We start from the raw sequence: 20,345 nt of genomic DNA on the forward strand, positions 1-20,345 counted from the left end.
AAACTTTCCCCTGTTAGACTTTGTCTTACGGCTACCCTAACTTAACTGGCAGACATCAGCAGACATTATAACATCTCTGAACGTGGGGAAATCCTAACTGTGGAACACTATTTAAGTACCAAGGGTGTCTGAATGATGGAGAGACCACCATGTCTTGAATACCTATTGCTTCAGCCAGAGCCCTCCCGTTGTAGAGGTGACTCCTTGCAAGAAGCCTGGCTGCAGAAATACATCCCAAACACTTTTTCCCTTTCACTTTTCCATTCCCCTATACTCCTGGTTGTAAGACACCTGCAGTCTAGCTAAGTGGAAAAAACACACCATAACACTGTGGGGTGCTCAGGATGCATCACTGGTGAGCTGCAGTGTCAAGGTCCTTCTGGTCATCTGAGGTCTAACTTCTTCTGTAACACAAACCACAAACCCACACCCACCAACTGCTGTGAGTCTGTCGTTCAGCATTTGCTACTTCATTCCCTGAAGTCTCTGTTGTTAAATTACACTGTGTTCAGAACAACCTTTTTGTTTTTTAGGTCTCTATCTCAGGCTTTGAGTTCCTTGATTTCACTCTTGCACCACAAGACGACACAAGTCTTTACTGTAATAGGTATCTTAGGACTGCAAATAGACTAACAGACTTATAACTGTGAAATACATATAAAGTGGCAGAACAGATATAAATTGGGAAATAAATCAAATGAAATTATTTGTTTTCCAGTAATTCTGTAATAGCCCAGCTGCTCCTCTATTGCCGCTACAGATGCACTACAAAGACACACTCCTACAGCCTAGTCAGTATTTGACTCCAGCAAAACCAAGGCAAAAACTTGCTGGCTACCCTTCCACCCCAGCAGACTCATTACATTTTCATATAATCACAGAACCACAGAATGCACAAGTTGGAAGGAACCTGTAAAGATCATCAAGTCCAATTCCCTATAACAGTGAAAATTTTTCAATCCTAGCAATATTCAACCCATATAGTTTATGCATTTCAAATTGCTAGCTAGTGGAAAAAACAAACCACAACCTCACAGGATGCTCAGGACGCAAGGCTTTGTCCCTGAAAGAGTAAAAGCCAGAAGATCAATGTTTCTGCCCAAGGCTGCTTCTCCAAGTCCTCCAAGGGTATGCAGACACATGTTTAAAAGTTGTGCTTGGTTGGTTTTCTTTTGTTTGTTTGTTTGTTTGTTTTTCATTTTGACATTCTCCTGCACTTCCTAGACATTTCTCCAACCTGACCTAGCAGCTACCCTAGAAGCAACACCTCTGATGTGAGAAAACTCACGTCTCTGCTAAAGTCACTAGATGCTTGTTATATATTGTAAATTTACTTTCATAACATCAGAAAAAGATACTGCTCGTGAGAGGGATCTTCTGTTTAAAGTATCTGCTGAAGGACAACCCAGGATCTAGTGAACTTGAATGTAACAATTTCTGCGTTACCTTGATCCAAGGGTCAGATTTGTAAGTTTAAATTAAAGTCAAGGTTTATTTAGGGTTTTTATACAGACTCCAAAACCCTTAACCCCAAAAACCAAACAAACAAATGCAAGGAAGTACTAAAGCCATCTGACATATTAATCTATTCTATTTTTGTTTTACTTGAATTCTTTGTCAAACAGCTGCTAGATTTTCTACTTCTATGAAGAACAAGCAAGCTCTAGGGATTTTAGTTTGCCAGCAAGATACTTCACAATATCTGCATTTCCCTAAATGCTCTGTAAATCATCTCATAAAGACAAGTTTCATAACCATTTGTACAAGATATTTAAAAAAAAACTTATTAAAATGTCATCGTGTTAGATTTTGGTTTTATTGTATTTATCTGTCAGTATGAACTCTCTTGATGTCCTTACATACTTCTTACTCAGGCAAACTTCCAACAACTTTTCAATTATTTTTTTTAATGAAGTATTTCAGAATTTGGCTCCTAGGCTTTTCCTGTTGTGGATAGTTTATTTCTCAAATTTACAGCACAGGACATGCGTTTCTCCATCATCTCCAGTTTTGCTCCTTGTACAAAAGTACATTGCTTAAAAGAAGCTTAGAGTTAAAACTTCACTGCTAGACTGTTGACACCATCACTGATTTTAAATAAACTCTGGATTATCCAGGGATAAAGACAACCTTGGCTCTACAAACCACTGGTTTTCTCTTACAAATCAGTGTGTTACTTGTGACATTGTTTAGACTCATGTATTATTTGCTGAGACCTTTTTGACAAGGCATCACGGCCACAAATGTAAATGTATAGATCAGGTTCATCATCTTTTTAATCCCATCATGCCTAAATCCAGACACCAAATGGACTTAAAGAGAGGTGAGGAGGTAACAAGGAAAACTCAATCTATAAAAAAACAAATCAAAACAAAACAAAAATCTTAAAGGTAGAAAATCTATGAATAAGCAATAGCTCTGAGACATTTAGGTACAGTACTATAACCAGTCATCTACATCACAGAATCACAGAACCACTGAATGCTTTGGGTTGGAAGGGACCTCAAAGATCATCTAGTCCCAACTCCCTCCTCCCCAGCACCTACAGCATCCAAGGGGGGATTCCCAGGGACTAATTCTAGCACCTTCTCTAGTCAATGGAATAATGTGGTTCACAGGATTTAAGTTTGGCTCCTGCCCTGAATGTCTCTTGGAAAAGTCTCTTACCCTCATACTACAGCAGTACTGAGTAGCCAAAAGCACTTCCCTTCGTCTGCTTTGCGTGCCACGAGTGCCCGTCTAGAGGAGGTTTTGTGTCAATGTCTGCATATAATGCATAAAACTCTGATATCTCATGTTTTGGGTATTAAAGTAATACTTTGGGTACCTTGTTACAGTGAAGTGTCAAAATACCTGACAAGATAATTTATTATACATACACAATTGTCAGAAATGAAAGAGGGCAATCATTTGACTCCAAATATTTTAGCTGGGGAAAAAAAATAAATTACTATTCAAAACAGCAGATCTACGCTGTTGGGTAAAACAAAACTTAATGAAGCCTTTCCATCAGCACTTCAACTTCAGCAAAAAGGATACTGCACTGACTCATTCAACAACCACAGCACCTACTGGGCTCTCCTCAGTAGCCACCACTGTAAAAAACAGCAGGAATGAAGCTTTGATGAAAGACTTGGTTCACTACTACATGTAGTTCACTACTACAGTAGGATTAAGTTTTCTTTTCCCCTTAGAAGTGGTATTTCTAGTTTAGAGATGGCCCTCACCGAAAGAAGGGTTTTGAACAGTTTGAACTCTTCCATGCATGCACCAGAAAGAAGGATTTTAAACTTTAAGCTATTCAGGCAGCAGTTTAAGTAAGCTCTGATTCACGCCACAACGGCAGAACGGTAGCTCCTATCATTGTGCAACACAGACTTGATCTTCAAAGGGAAATGGAGGTGTGACAGCAGCCAGTGACAACGAAAACTGTCCAGGATTTGGGATAACAGATCATTTGATCCTGTACATGTGTATGGTTGTTGCAGAGTATAAGTTTCACCAAACCTCAGATCTGAGCCATCTCCAAATTTAGAAGAATTCACCTCTTGGTTTTGTCCTTATTTCCAGGTCTGTCACAATCTAATTTCCACATGAAGTGATATAATTGTTTCCTACCTTCTTTCGCCACCAGCAAATCAACACTACTAAAACAACAACATTACCAAGGTTTATGAGGTGCTGGGAGTAGACACCAATCTCTTGGTAGCCAAGCTGCCTAAACTGCAGCCCACGAGAGTTTGTGGCTTGCATTGACTCTGTAGTAGATTCAGCAAAGGCTGCATGAAAGGACGCAGCACATCTGAAGCACTTAACATCTGCAAAACACAAGGCTACTTCCATGAGGCTTACTGCCAAACACTGCATGCCAATGCAAGAAATTCCAAAAACATAGCAGAAAAAGTGACTTCTCTGGTAAGACACTAACATGTTTTCTAAATAGGAAACTACTTCTGAAGTCATTAATTAGCGAAAAAAATGAAGCATGCAGCCGTAAATGGTCAATACTATGGCTTCACGCTGCTGCAAATAATCGGTAGTGTGGTTAAATGTCTGGAAGGAGAGGGAACTCAACACCACATGGAAAATGTAACATGGACATGGAAAGAAAACCAATGCTATAGTAAGCTGGAAGCCTTAGTCTCTTCTTGTTCATACAGGTTAAAACAAAGAGCAACCAGAATGAAGTCAGAAGAAACAAACACTTTCCAAAATGTTAAAAAAGAAAAAAAAAAGAAAAGAAAAAAGATGAAGGACCATCCTTTCTACTAGAAATCTGTACTATTGCTAAAGCTTGTTTTCTTTTCCAAGGGCTTTAAAGATTGTTATAGACAATGACATTTAAACTGCATTCCACAGCAGATGAGATCCATACTTTCTTCCACAAAAGTGTGAAGAAATGTCAGTCTTGGGAAGCATAGCACTAAAGAGAAAATTCCTGATGTTTCTTTGGATGGTCTGAACTCCAGACCATACTATACACTCGGTCTGAAAGACATATCACCTTTGAAAAGGGCATCAAGTAGAAACACACAAAAATAGTTTGTCCCTTTACAAACCCTTAACTAAAATATTTTTTTACAGAAAATAAAATATCTTGGAGCTGACTGTATTCTGCTCAGATTCAATCCTAAGATGCAAAAATGTCCTATCTAAAGTAAGTAAATTGGACACAAGGGCATACAGGACTGAAAATGTTACTCACCGTTTTACACAGCATAGTAACAGTTGTGTACAGTTGTGTATCGAAACCAGTGAAAGAAGCATGGTAAAACATGTTAAAAAGAAAGCATTTTGTTAAAGTAAAATCAAAGTTAACGGAGCAATGAAGACTATATGAAGCAAGTAGCCCACTATGAACTACCTAGAACTGGCCAGCTGGTCAGTTGCAGGAATCTCAGGTGTTGGGTCATCCCTTCATCACCATTCCCAGCCTTCCCAATGGATAACAAGTCAAGGAATCACAGAAGTGCATACAAAGTGAATAAAAAAAAGCGGGGGAAAAAATTAATAAAAAAGTGGAAGCATGCTTCAAAAATGGAGTTAAAACCATGCCAGCTTCCACATAGATCATGAGGGAAAATTGGGATCTCTGAGTGCCTGAACTTCAGAGTGTACAAGTGACACTGCCAGCAGGCTGAGGGAGGCGATCCTTCATCTCTACTTAGCACTGGTGAGGCCACGCTTGGAGCACCTGTGTCCAGTGGAATCCTCACTCCTAGAGAGACATGAACATAGTGGACAGAGTCCAACCAAGGGCCATGATGATGATTAAGGGTCTTGAACGTGTCTTTATGAGGAAAGGCTGAGAGAACTGGGACTGTTCAGCCTGGAGAAGAGAAGGCTCAGGGGGATCTTGTCAATGTCTATAAATACCTGAAGGGAGGGTTCAAAAACGATGGACCCAGGCTCTTTTCAGTGGTGCTCAGTGACATGACAAGAGGCAATGGGCACAAAGTGAAACACATGAGGATCCCTCTGAACATCAGAAAATGCTTTTTTACTGTGAGGGTGACTGAGCACTGAAAGAAGTTGCCCAAGGAGGATGTGGAGTCTCCATCCTTGGAGATATTCAAAAGTCATCTGGACATGGTCCTCAGTAACAACTGAGTCTAGGAGGCCCTGTCTGAGCAAGGGGGTTGGACTGGGTGCTCTCTAGGGGTCCCTTTCAATTTCAACCAATCTGTGATTCTGTGACAGTAGAGCCAGGTCACAGCTTAGCAAAGAAACCAGACTAGCAGTTCTGAGTTCAGAGAAACATGGATTTTGCTTCTCCAAATTACCGTGTGCATTTTGCACCAATGACTTCTGCTCATTCCTTCCATCAGCAGGGGGGGAAGAACATTTTCAAATGACAAAAAGAAAAAGAAAATAAACGGCACTGCACACATTTCTGAACAATGCCTACCTCTTTATGTTCACTTGGTTACGACTCAGAGCTCCCTCTGGCTCCAAGCGAAACACACGGGAGCTTTGCCAGAGTGTAATGGGAGTGGGTTCAGGCCCTTTACACAGCCTCCCAGTGTTCTCCTCCACCCTGGTGTTATGTAAGAAACTGAACTAAACTGTAAATATTACACAACCTCAAACAGGGAAGGGACTAGTAAAATATCTGCATGACTCCTTCACGCTGACTCACCCTTTCCTTTCCACTTTTGCTTATAGTCCTCACTTAGAGTACAAAGATATGCCTGAACTGGACATTTCTTGTCTTTTAAGCATACTCCAGGTACAGTGAGATGCTACATCAGCTTAAACAGGCCATGACACAGCGCCTGGGGACAGGCTTTTCAGTAGGGCCTGTTACGACAGGACAAGAGGTAATGGGTTTGAACTAAAAAAGGGTCCATTTGGACTAGATAGAAGGAAGAAATGTTTTACACTGAGAGTCATGAAACGCTGGCGCAGGTTGCCCAGAGAGGTGGCGGATGCCCCATCCCTGGAAACATTCAAGGTGAGGTTGGATGGGGCTCTAAGCAACCTGGTCTGGTTGAAGATGTCCCTGCTCATTGCAGGGGGATTAGACTAGATGACCTTTAAAGGTGGCTTCCAACCCAAACCATTCTATGACTCCAAGCAGGACAACAGCGCCAGAAGGCGGCTGTGGTTTTTCCCCTAGCTCTGCTGTAGTCACCACTGCACTGCGCTTCCCGTATCTGAAGCCCCACGTGCCTCTCATGCAGCTCTCACTGTGGCTCTAAGCCCCACTCTCCTACAACAGCCTAGAAAAATAATCCAGAGATTGTCATCATCCAACAAAACAAACAGCAGTAGTGTTCCAGATCGTTTGCTAACTACAAGTAGGTCAGATGGGAGCCGAACAAATACTGAGTTAAGCTATTGCCTACACACTCTATAAGCACAGTCCCATGTTTGGCATCATATTGAACAACAAAAAAGAAAAGCTTTCTAAGCAGGACAGGAGCCCGAGGCATATTGTATGACCTAGAAAGACGTGTGGAAATGACTGGCCCCTGCTTAGGCTGGGCAAAAAGACTCATAAACTTTAGACATTTCAAATCCTCATTATGCTGTAAAACAGCCATTTACCCAATAACAGCATTTCTCCAGCATAGCTGATGTTCTACTTAAGTTTGTTTGTGGCAATAAAAATGAAGCTCTGAAACTCAGTGGTAATTTCATATCTTGTAACAGTTAAAATATATATGCAGTCTTGAAGGATATGCTGTTATGCCAAAGGATATCACTGTATTTTAAAGTATGATGCATTGAGTATGAACAGAAATTGCCTGGTCTAGTATTACATACTTAAAATATAATGTCTTGTGCATGAGTGAACGTTGCTAGTTCTAATGTTACATATTTAATACGTGACTGTAAAAATTACACAAACTGTAATTTATCAACTAGACTTATGTATCGGAGATATACTGCACATTATCTGAATATAAATGAGCTACTTAAATTCACTAAGAAAACTCAGACTCACAACATCAGATATATTTTCCATAGCTCCAAGATCTAGGAGGTTTTATACAAAAATAATTTTTCATAGCATGCATTATTATAGTATGCCATTTTAAATATTAGATTAAATCCTCAACTCATGCAAAGAATCTGACTTCAATAAAACAACTTATTCAACTTAATCCTATGATCTAACTTAGTAGGTCCATGTCAGCAGTTTCTTTTCTGATAAAACCTCTCCTCATAACAAGTAAGTTTTGCCACAGAAGATTACTGAACCTGGCCTAATATTCTTTGATGGCATTATTTCTGGAAAACAAAATCACACAATCCATGCTTTTAGCAGTGTTATAATATAAGAGTAAATCTTTATACAGTCCCATAGTTTCCAAACTGTGAAATTAATACTAATTGATCAAATTATTACCATTATTTTAATTTCCACTGAGTTGAACAGTCAAATTAAAAACATGACGTTTTGAGATTAATGTTTAAATAAAATGTGTCCACTGGTATCGAACGGGGCTAACTTTATCAAATATAGCTATGCTAGGGCCAAATGAATGTAAAGAGCAATCGGAGACTTACACTAAGTTCTTTAAATTTATCCTCTGATCACTAAACTAATAAAAAATGTAAATAATACTGACTGAATCATTCTGCTCAAAAAAACAGCTAGCATTCCATCATACTCAATGCACACTATCTTTCAGCATTGCACACCTTGTTATCTTTATGCAGTATACAGTGGGAAGGCTTAAAAATTGCCCTCTGGAGTTATCAGCAGATAAAAACCACACGCCTCTGCTTTCTACTGGTAAGGCGAACAGCCAGGAAAACTGCAAAAATCAGGCTATGCAAGTGCCAATGTTGCTTCACCAAGCTATCCAGAGGCAGTTTCCCTTAAGTGAGATTCAATCCCAGATGTATAGCACAAAATTCATTTTGGGTGGAACTTAGTGCGGGTTCCCCCATGACAGCAATTGCCTCCTGGCTTGGCACATAGGTAAAGAAACTAAAAAAAAACCAACCAAACCACAAAAAACAAAGCAAACCAAAACACCCCACAAAACCAAAGAACTGGAAGTGGACAGGACCTGCTTGTGCCCTCTGAATTTCACATATTATCTCAGGTAAAATGTCTCAGCCGTTCCATAGCACTAAGTACAATTCAGTGGGCATCAGATAGCAGTCATCTGTCCAGATATCAGTTATCAGTCCAAAGAAAAAAATCAACTGTGAGCATTTATCTCCATGGTCTTCTTGCAGAAGAATATCCATTTCAGGCAATCATAAAGCCTTTATTCCCTTTGGAAGGAAAAGGCTGCCACTAATACTTAACCTTAGATTCTGCTTTTTGTAACAGTACAGCCAGTGCAGCACAGTGATTTTTTTTTGGTAGCATCTCCCAGGCATTTGCACTGCTCACTCCTGGAGGACTTCAGGTCTGTTCATATACAATTTCATTGTATTCCAGTCTGTCTCCAGGGGGTCCAGTTCCCATTCTAGATCAATTAAGCTGAGTAAGTAATAATCCCAACGTTGTATGACTTCACTGGTATATCACTTTCATCAATATATCTCTTAATACAAAAATAAAGCAGAACACTTAGAAATTTCTTTTTTAATCTTGATGTTTTTCTAACTTTGGAAAAGAGAGTTGCAGGAATATCTCTTCACTGAACAGGAAAGACAACAGAAAATTCACTGCAATTTGTGCTCATTCTGTCTTAAGGTCTATAAAAATGGCTGAAACCTCTGTAATGAAACAATGATCAAAATCACATGGGCTTTATTTATTTATTTATTATTGCTTTTCAATTACGGAAGACTTTCAAAAAAATTCCCATTATCATTCTTTCAACAGTGGAGAAAATTAAGTATGTATTGAGTACTGTCATACATAATAATCATCCCATTTTGAATTCACTGGTACCCTCATGAATGAAAACATAAGCTCTTCTGGAAGGAATTTTCACCTTGAAGGAAATAAAGACCATTTGCTTACCAAATATAAATAAAAGGAAAAGTATGGAAAAAAACTGTATTTCTTACCATTGTAAGGGTGAATGGATGGCTTTCCAGTGCAGACACTCTTGGACAATGTAGAATCACATACTGAAACAAAATCAGCCAGAGAAAATAAAATGATAGAAGAAATATGTTCAAAACATTCAGCGACAGGTTAGTACCTACAGAGTGAAAGTCATCCTCATAGACAACGCTACGCAAAGAGCAGTAATTTTTTAGGGGCACATTAACTCACCTGGCCAGGCCTTGCTTTAAAGTTGTCTTTTATCATCCTTACTTCAAGGACGTTGGAGGGATGGCTTAACACTGACGTTATTGTGACTGGTTTATTGCTGCGGATGTAGCGGTACAGCCTCTCCACACAGTACAAGCACAGAGGTCCAGAAATCCAAAACCAGGTCTATGGGGGAACAAAAATATGTTACCTCAAGGACTTTTCATTTTATGTTTTCTAATTTCAAAACTACATGAGTGCTTGCAGGACCTAATTTCACATCTATTGTGGAACAGCATTTTGGTCACAAGTAACCTCTGTATCTCTCTACATGCAGAAATCCACGCGCATTATGGAGGCTTAATCAGTCCAACCAGCGGCAGCATCCACAAGCACAAACAATTTCAATCATAAACCTCATCAGGAACAAAATGCTAATGACCTCATTTGCAACCATGTTACTCTGGTTTTATGTAGTTAGACTGCAACTGGTTTCAGCAGTGATTGACACAGTACGTACACTGTTTCAAAATCTAACAGACCAGAGTACTGTAAAACTGGTTAACCTTTATGGAAAAACACTGTCTGACTTGCAATATTGTTTGACTATTAACTTTTTCTAATCACCTTGGGTACAAGCAAAAACCTAGGAAAGAAGCATTCTTGTGCTGTAGAATTTATGCTTATACTAAACTAGTGTAAAATCATAGAAAAGGGAGAGAAACGGGCACTTTTGAATCACCACTCGTTTGCCCCTGTGGAAGATGTGTACGCTAGGCAAATAATGCCCTGGAAATAACCGTTTCTCTGCACTGATTATAGGGGGAGCCCTGGGTGACTACCTCAGAGAGAGACATTTGCAGCTGCTCAGCTAAATCCCATCCTGACCCTACGACTCAATTACTGACAGCTTATGGCAGAGCTAACTACTAATTCCACATGTGCTCAGTCATTCAAGCCACAGCACTGAAGTGCCCTCGACCCCCATCCATCTTCCTTCCCCCGTGTTTGAAGTTACACATCAGGATCTCTTTCAACTAGCAGATTATTTAATTTCCTCAAGCACCTCTGGTGTTACAAACTTCAGTAGCTCACAAGACCTAAGGCCTCATTTTTTTTTACTATTTTTTTTTTAGACTTGGTATAGCTAAGTGCATAAAACACTTCCGAATCCAAAAAAGTTCTAAATAATGTTACAAGCTGCCAGGAGAACACTGAGTGGCCGTTTCTTTCCATGGCTCTTCTTTTCCTCTGAAAAGCTCTGAAGTCCCTAAGAAGGCTGTTTGATGTCCTGTGGGTAATATGGGGCCAGATATAAATTGATGCTTGTAATGCAGCAGTATTACTAAAAAACCAAATCCAAATAATTTCTTGGAGGAATTGAATGTAGAATTGACTGTTTCTTATTATGATTACATAATCCATAGAAAATGGGTTCCCACTGCAGCTAGTAAGGGACATATGTGTTCTACAGAAAACAATGATAATAGTAAAGAAAAACTCCTGTGAGGTCTGTTATGGGACCACCTTGAATGGTGGGCCTTGGACTTGTGAACTCTCTGTTCCCAAACTTCCTCAGGCTACTTGCCAATACAGCCCAGCTCATCTTTTCTCAAAAGAAAAGAGAAAATTTGGATGAAGAAAAATCTGCTGCCACATAACATAAAGAAACAAAAGGAAAAGGCAAAACAGAAAAAGGCTTTTCCGTCCCCGCTGTCATTATACCCATTTACCCATGCCACATATAAAACAAGCCTGTCTGCAAACAACAGGCTATACAAAGCCAAACCACAACCAACTGCAACCCAGAAATGACTTGCATCCTCACGGTAAAAAAAAAGAACAAATGAAGTTTGATTATTTCAATTAACTACCGCCTCACAATGCTTACAAAGGGGACTTTATGAATATGTTATATAAATGTTTGCTCTGAAGTGCTATGCTGTAATTTAAAGTCACATTTATAGCAAGACCAATACATCTCTTATCATGTTGAACAAAAAAGAACATTACAGCCAACCTCTTGACGCTTTTCCACCCTATTCTATGCACCACATTGTAATGCAGTTCAAGGTTTAATACAGATTGTTTTTTTCCCCACCAAATCTCTGAACGCCTGAAAAGGTTTTAATAATATTTTCCATTATTAAAACATCTGGTCTGGAAAAGCAATAATTAGTGGTTATGGCTGACTGAAAGACTTGGCATGGCTTGTAATACCTGAAACGTCGGATCATACAGACCTCTGGGAAGTGTGACTGGAACTTGGGTTCCTCAGAACAAATTCCCATAAAGTTATTTTGTACAAAGGGTTCTGGTACTGGTAAGTCCTCTGGGAAAGGCTCAGTAGTATAGTCAGGAAATGGCTCTTCAAAAGCCTTTGGCACCGTCATACTCTGTCGGAGTGTTTTGTTAGGATTAAAGCAACCAGGAGGGTGTTCCTCTAAGTTGGTCTGGTACTTGAGCACTCCCCTACAGGAAAATAAAAACAGCAAAGACACTGAAATAACAGTCAAAACTAAGCAACTTATCTTAATTCGGGGAGGGTTTTAGAAAGTGGTCACAAGGCTCATCTTCCGTAAGAATTCTATTACATTTGTTTTCAAGACTTTCAATGAGATCGAAGCTTTGCAACATTAGAGCCCTCTGTTACTAGAGGCAAGGTTTAACTTTTCCAGCTCACTTGGCACTCCCCCACTGAACAGCCTCAAGCTTAATACTGCTTGAAAGGGGGAAGATCTTGTGGAAGCCTTGAAAAAAAAGTAAATAATCACATTTCCAGTTCAATCACACCCAGGTTGTTTTCCTGGTCTTCCCTACAGTCAGCAAGCCCTGTTTTTTAAGGCAACCTGTATCACAAGTGGCCTAAGCTGCCAATTCATAAACTGCAGGAATGCTCCTGCTACTTGGTGTTTATTAGGTTTGCACACAACAGTGTAACTTGCTCCTTTGAGTATCATTTTTCTCAAATAGAAGCCAAGAAGAAAGTCCTGCATGGTAGGTAAGGAACCTTTCTTGCATATTATTTTGTGGGGTCTGTGCTCGTGTTTTAAGCTAAAGTTAAATTTATAGTAAAATGAAGTGAGAACTTTGCAGCTGCAGCTAGAAACAATAAAGAAAGCAATGGAAACAGGAGATGTTTTGAGGTATCTCAAACATGAACAAATCACTGAAAATGAGGAAGAAACAATAATGCTAGCAATGAAAATCCTCAGAAGTACTACTTGCCTCCAAATCTGGATTAGATGACAGTAAAACCACAAGAAGGAATATTTTGGGAAAGAAAAAAAAAAAAAAAAAAAGGGCTAAATGACAGCTGTATAGGAGGTGCTGGCTGGAAAATAATGCACACTGACACAATGTCTGGTGAGACGTGCCCTCTGAGCACGGTGAGGCCATGTGGTGAAGGTTCATCAAGTATGCAATCAAATATAAGGACATATGCCCCCCCCCCCCCTCCTCAATGTACACACACAGCAGCAGCGGCGACAGAGTTTAACTCACAAAAAGAAAGCAAAGTACGACATCTGCAATACTCCCAACTTAAATGGGCTCCAACAGGCTACTGGCAATCTTCCCTACTGAAATGCAGTCCTGACAGCTAGTAACATGCTTCCCGCATGGTCCAGTGAATAATGTACAGCTTGGAAGCTAAACCTGCTCACTCTGAAGTCCACGTTCAGCCCTGGGAGAATCACTTGGGAGGTGTCTGTGCACCTCCACCCATGCTTCTGTCTGCATTTATTGTCTGATCATGCAGATCACCTGCATCTGGCATCCCTGTTGGTCGCTGCATATCTACAAAGTGACAGACACCCCTAGTATTAGGCTAGTTCCCTGCTCCACAAATGATATAGTGCCTCATGGATTTAGTTGGAAGTCACAGCACATGCGATATTTTTCCAATCAACCTTGTATGCATGCCTGCCAGCTGCTCCCACAGCTACTCTGCTCTCACAACATCCCAAAAGAGGATTCAAAGTTTTCCTTGAGACATGAATAGCTGAACTGCAAACATGAGCATTCTCTCCAGTGATATCTATTTTGTTTAAACTATTACAAACATGCTAACTGAGCAGCAAACTGGAATGACAAACCTGCCTGTTAACAGCAGCTGCAATGACTCCCCTTTCTGAGGCTGTCAAGGAAAGGCAAGTTGTCTTACACACCCAAGACCGGCTCCCATAAAGGTTGAGTTCTGCATAACTCTTAAGGAGCCTAAGATATATCTTCAGATATTTATTTGGTGCAAGACTTGTATACCTAAAACTCAGTGTGGATGTCAGTAAGCAGGAGACAGACATCTTTAGCAAACAAAAATTGGAGAGACAAAAAGGATAAGTCATGTGAAAGTGTCCTAGGAGCTGAGCAACACAGCATGCAAGACTCGCATGGGCATACGTCAACGTGTGCCCCAATTTTCCATCCCCAAAACAGAGACAAAATTCACATCTGGCTGGAGTTGGAAATGATATATCACTATTTCTTCATATTTTTCTGATGATAAGCTAGAGGCCAATGGTTCTAAGTATTCTTATGGGGAACTGCACTGCTCCTATCTTCTCATCTGTTTTCTGCTGCTCAGCTCAAGGTGAGTTGCTTGAAGGGTCTGCTAAAGGTCAGTGTGGGTGGAATCACAAGAATTTTCAGCCTTTGGAAGATAAGTCTTTGGATAACTCTAGTGACAGCACAAAGGTCTTATTCTTAGCTCCTGTGAACCAACATAACCCATTTAACTCCACATTAATATCAAATTCAGATCCACTGAGGATCTGGCTCCAAATGTTTTGTACATTTTATAGATCTTTACATTGGTACTAGAAACATCAAGCTTCTATTTTACGTAAACAATTTTATGTTGTTGCTATTACTGGCTTAAAATACAGATAAATTAATGTAGATATGCACCAAGCCTTAAGCCACTAAAATATTTGAAAGTCACATTGCAAGAAGTACGAGAGCAATGAAAGTCTTTAAGGATAATTCCCTGATAGATTCTCCTCTCCCTTGGGGTAGGGTTGAAAGAACAAACGAGTAACATGAGAGATGAATCATACCACTTTATACACTGCCAAGAAGAACCTGACTACCCTGAAGAAGAGGATACTGTAAGAACATACCCATAATAGTTTGAAATAAAACAAGAATCCAGGAATACTGTGAAATACCGAAAAGGAGAGTCTTCCAAGACAGGTAAATCCTCGCCCAACCTGCCTGCGCAGTTCAGCCACAGGAGATGCATTGCTCTGTGGAGTAACTGGCCATGAGTCTGCAAATCTCTAAGAGATGCCATGCAGGAGTCATTTGGGCACCTAAGCGTGGCTATCTAAGCTTCCTTTCTTCTCAGAAGTGATCTTCTAATCAATACCACCAACAGCGCCCAGAAATCAATGCAGCTCACTTGAACATAGGTCTTTGTAGCAGCAAGTTGGTTGAAGCACCATTCAGGCTCCACTGACTGTATTTATTAGCACTCATTAGACTACAATGGAAAAAAAACACTTAGAAAACATGCGGAGTCCTACATTTATATATCTTGAACTGACTCCCACTCTCCATGACTCATACTTCTCCCACTTTTAACTGACATTCAGTTCTTTCAGATTTGCACTGAAAGACTTTCCAATTCAAAACTAAAGAGGCTGCATACAAGATGCCTGTTTAGTGCTCAGTGTATTACCGCAGCCTTGGTTTGCAAATGTCTCCAACTAGACCTCTTCCTTCACGAAGTCACAACACGGTTAGGAATACAATGAGCAAAGGATAATACAGAGAGGGAGATGAATTAAACTGAACATGAAAAATACTCCGAAGGCAATCACTGGAACAGATTGCCTAGGGAGGTTAGAGGATCTCGGTCACTAGATGTTTTCAAGAAGTTAGACAAACACCCGTCAAGAATAACTTTTACAGTAAAAGGTCATCCAGGCCCAGGGTGGGGAGAACAGGTTAGATCCATCTTCCCCAGCTAAGAACAAGAGCTATGCCACAGAAAAAAAACAACAAAAAACAAAACCAAAACAAAACCAACCAAACAAACAAACAACATAGATACAAAAAAAACCCCAACAAACACACAATACAAAACCCCCAGCCCACAGAGAACTGGAATTATGTCCAGGAGTTTCAATTGTTTTGACCTCATTATTTCAATTCACCAGACCTCAAGCTGAGTTTGTTTTGTTCAACAATGTATTCCTACCGTGACCTTGCTAGGCCTAATTACCTTTCCCTGTTTGCTTTAAGCAGCGGTACTCTGTGTCGCACAGACGTTAAAGCACCCTGTGTTTCAGTAGATGTTTGATAACATGAGAAATAAACGCCATTGAAATACACCTTCCCTTTCCTATACCAACCTCTGTCTGCATCTACATCCACAAAGGAAACTTCAGAGCCATTAATGGACCAGATCTTCACCCAGTGTAACTTGTGGAAGCTGCTCTACCTTGCAGTAGAGCTGGGCTTGTTTGTGCCCAATACAGACCTGACCATCAGCTTCCTGGCACACGAAAACTGGTCTGATGTTTTTGAAAACAAGAAGAAAAAGTACTAAATTTTGTATCATAGCAATGAGAAAGAGATAATTAGGGTGAGGCCGTTCCTTTCCTCTCCTTAGGACTCAAAATGGAAGGTAGAGAGGAAAGAGAAAGGGATGAGCAACTTTGCTTCATGTTCTCCTCTCAGCAGCCAGGTAAGAGGAGTAAAAAAGAAACAATAATGTTTTCTTGATTTCCCCCTAGAAACTGGTAAAATGGACAAGGAATAAACTTGAAAGTGAAGAAATCTGTGCTAGTTGGCTGTAGCAACACACAATTCTCTAACCTACAGTCTGAACGTGTTTTAAACAAAGCCCTGTCAAAAACCTGGAGAGAATATCATCTTGTCAAGAAGCTGGCCCACTGTGCACAAGCAAGCTTGGGAAAGGCAGCAATCCAGGGAACTGCTCTTTCTGCCTGTGCTTCAGGAAAAGGGACAGTGTTTTCCATTTACTTACCCAGAAACGTGCAGCATCAGCAGCATATAGAAGACAAAGAAAAGGTTGTGCGTATACCAGAAGATGTCATAGTTTGAAACCCTGAAAAGAATAAACCATGTTTCAATGCTGTTTCACTCAGATGGAATCACTGCTAATTAAAAGCAGATCTGTGCACACAGGACATCATTATACACCCCACACAGTCATGTAGGATAGTCAAAGCCCAGTACGTATTCCTACAGGCACACTGTGCTTGCCAGCAATTAAATGTTGAGAAGAACAGGTGACTGGCACAGAAGTAAAAAGCTGAGGAAGAGAGACGAAGGACATAAAAGTACAGAGCCAGCTAAAGAACTCCTCCTCAATTAGAAGACTTCACTGCTTCCATAGGTCCTACTTAGACCCTATCAGATCCTTATAGGTAGAACAGTTCTTCAGTCTCCAGGCTCAAAACTCAGTCTCTTTACAGCAAGTGCCTCCTCACGTCCTCCCTGCCCCAATACAGGGCTGCAGTGTTTGATGTGTCCCGGCGGTACAACACACAAACAGGTAGCATAGCAAGAGAAGGGCTGGTGACAAAGCTAAAAGAAACTTGTGAAGGTATGGAGTAGAAGGAGATATAGGAGGAAAGGGAACTACAGCCAAAAGGCAACAAGAGGACAGGTAGGAGAATTTCTGGGGCAGAAGGCCACATTCCGTGGGACTCTAGGTTTGATGTTCTTGGGAGGAGCAAGAAGAACATTACCACTGTGAGGATCAGGAGAGGCGAAGGGGAAAGAGGGCTTCCTTTCATCAGTACTTGGTTAGGTAACATAAAAAGAATCAAGACCAAAGAAAATACCCATCTGGAACTGTTTTCTGTTAAGCTTGTTTGTTTTTTGCTTGAGTAAAATAGTCACCAAAAAACAACAACAACCAAATGGTTAAGAAAATACTCTACTTCATAGCACACAAACATACCTTTCACATTACACAGCATGGTAGGAGAGTTCCATCCAAAACCAAAAAACCTACCCCCATTTATAAGCCAAAACAATTATTAAATGAAAAAAAAACAACCTAAACTCTGAGAACATAGTTTAAGAAGCTACTCCGACATAGCTAACTTTTTTCAGAATTTCCCCCCACACACAGCCTTTTACATAAAAAGCAAACTACCCTTGCTTCAATATATCTGGAATGCACCCCGCATTTGTTTCTGTCAATACAGGACTTATTTTCTTTCTCATGACAGAAAAAATAATTTTGACAATCTGAGGGCCACCAAAACAAAATCCAAGCAAGGGCAGTTCTAAGGAACCCAACAAATGCAGGGGGCTCTGACACCCCCCACCCCCCTTCCCCCTGCCATCCTTCCCCCATTCAGCACTACACTAACACTTTTTCCTCCTTGAGGCTACTCAAACCATTTCCAACTACCCACTCTCCGGTAGGTATTTCCATGCAGTCACTCATCTTTATCTGTAAGGAGCTGTGGGAGCGAACTATATAAGCAAGATTGAAGTAAAGGATGATGGTGTGGGGAGTGGAAGCACAACGGGAAGGGACAAAGAGAGTAACATTTACCCCCAGGCCCAAAACAGGTCTTGCAGCTCTGGTTAAATCTGGTATCTTGCTACAACACCAAAAGCAGCACACTGAATTCATTTATATTGGATCTTGAGCATTTTTTTTCAGAATGTATCAATTTTTCAAAATTTCAGTGATGGAAAGTCAATCCCAGCTTCTGACATGCTGTTTTCAACAGTTAATTATTATTAGTGATTAAAATTAACTGCACACCTGTTGTCTGAATATGTCTGAGTGTCAGCTTCCAGCCAGTTGAGCATTTTATCCTTGTTTCAGCATTCCTTCAGATACCTCTACTACAGAATCCTGGTTCCTCATATGTATCAAGTTTCCCTAAAGGTAATGAAGTCCTCTCAACTTCACCTCCTTAAACCAAAGGGATGGAGATCCTTGAACCTCTTACCATGAAGCATATTTTCCAACATTTTAATAATTATGTATTTCTTACTTGTATCCTTAAACCGTGTATCCTACAGATACATACAGTATTTGAATACATTCAACCTCCCTACTACTACATATATATTTTTACAGTTTTACAGAACATTTATTACTTTCTTTCCCTTCTTCTTAAGGCTTAAAATAGACATTACTGACCAAATGAATGCATTTCTTGGAAACACAAAGTCCTGAAAATTTCAAAGCAAGCTGAATATTTAATTTTAATTTTGGTTAACCTGCTTTAGAATTTTGGAGGTGAACACCTGCAGGAGTTAACTTGCTGAAAAATACAAGGGGAGATCGCCATGCTTTAAAGGGACACAGTAAGAAGACAGTTTTGGAAAAGTATTTTTAACCCTGTTACAGTTAGTTTTGAAAAAGAGGGTATATGTGGTGGTTTAGAAGATGAAAGTGAAGGCTGGAATATTTGGCTACAAAAGGGATGGCACTGAAGTAGCTATAAATTAATGTTCCTTTAAATATACAATTTTCAAAGTCACTAGAGATTGTGTTTAATGGAAATACTCTTGATCAACATTAATTTGAAAGTTAGTAAAAATGCCAACATTTATTCACAGGATTTATTGTATTTTCTAATATCTTCATAACCCTACCAACAAACAACTACCGAATAAAAGACGTTGGTCTAATTCTCAGGTATGACAGGACATAAATTTAGAAAATTTTTCAAACAATACTCACTTTCCCCTTTTAAAACATCCGCAGTTAATTCAATCCTTCTAATATTTATTCACACAGTTTACTGAACAAGTAAAGGCACAAAAATAACAGGATAATCATGCATAGAAAAATTTCAAGAAGAACAAACGAAAGAAGGAATTATTAAGCAGGTCAATGTGCAAGAGCGGATTAGGGATGAAATCCCAAGAAATTATAATAGCCTCCGAAATACTTTCTAAAAAGCACAGATTCTGACAAGCAGTGAACAATTACAATTAGTTTTCCTAAGATTATAGTGTGACCACAGCCATCATAAGGCATGTGAGAATCCACAGAGAAGGAGACTGAAAAGGGACAGAAATATGCACGTGGAAGCTTGTTTCCTTAGGAAAACACACTATAAGGACAAGCTTGAGCCACATGCCTGAGGGAAAAGTCAGAATAAAATTTCTAAATAAGAATTACAGCTAGAGTAACAGGAGATGCAGATGATGTCTTAAGGGCTTTGATTTTGCAGGCTAGATGGCAGAAAGACAGGAAAGCACTTGAACTCCGAGTAATTGAAGAAGGAAATAACAAGCATGTAACTTTGAAAGATGAAAACCTTAGTGCAAGAACCCCAAAATTATTATTTCCAAGAACGTGTTTGTAACTACATATACTTTCCTAAGTTTCCCAATCATTAAGAAATGCTGTTCTTGTCTTTTTTTTTTTTTTTTTTCTTCTAATTTATCATGGCCTTGGAGAAAACAGGATTTTGTTCTGGCTCTCTGCTGCAGAGTGAAGTAATTGTTTTATTTTTCCATATTTCTAAAACTGGCTTTCTTTTGCAAGTAGAGCCATCTGTGTGGACTATGTAACATGCAGCCATGTCTGACATCTTCTGCAGAAGTCTCATCCTGCACTTCTGCAGCCTACAGTGCCTCACAAAGGTCTCAACCCTGGAATTACCTTTGTCAACAAAAAGTGCACAAGTATTTGCTGAACTACTTTCTTGAATCAGCA

General features: G+C 39.8%; 1 protein-coding gene across 1 annotated transcript in view; it reads right to left on the minus strand.

The window, feature by feature from the left end:
* The window catches only part of NOX4 (NADPH oxidase 4), a 106,616-nt gene that overhangs the window by 66,040 nt on the left and 20,231 nt on the right, over nt 1–20,345 (minus strand). Inside the window, exons 8-11 of the mRNA XM_037377951.1 lie at nt 16,668–16,748; nt 11,917–12,145; nt 9,695–9,859; nt 9,484–9,546 (exon numbers count right to left, since the gene is read on the minus strand). Coding sequence (XP_037233848.1) covers nt 9,484–9,546; nt 9,695–9,859; nt 11,917–12,145; nt 16,668–16,748 — 538 coding nt within the window. The remainder of the gene's footprint in view (nt 1–9,483; nt 9,547–9,694; nt 9,860–11,916; nt 12,146–16,667; nt 16,749–20,345) is intronic.

This window comes from Falco rusticolus, chromosome 2 (genome assembly GCF_015220075.1).
Source record: "Falco rusticolus isolate bFalRus1 chromosome 2, bFalRus1.pri, whole genome shotgun sequence".
Classification (NCBI taxonomy): Eukaryota; Metazoa; Chordata; class Aves; order Falconiformes; family Falconidae; genus Falco; species Falco rusticolus.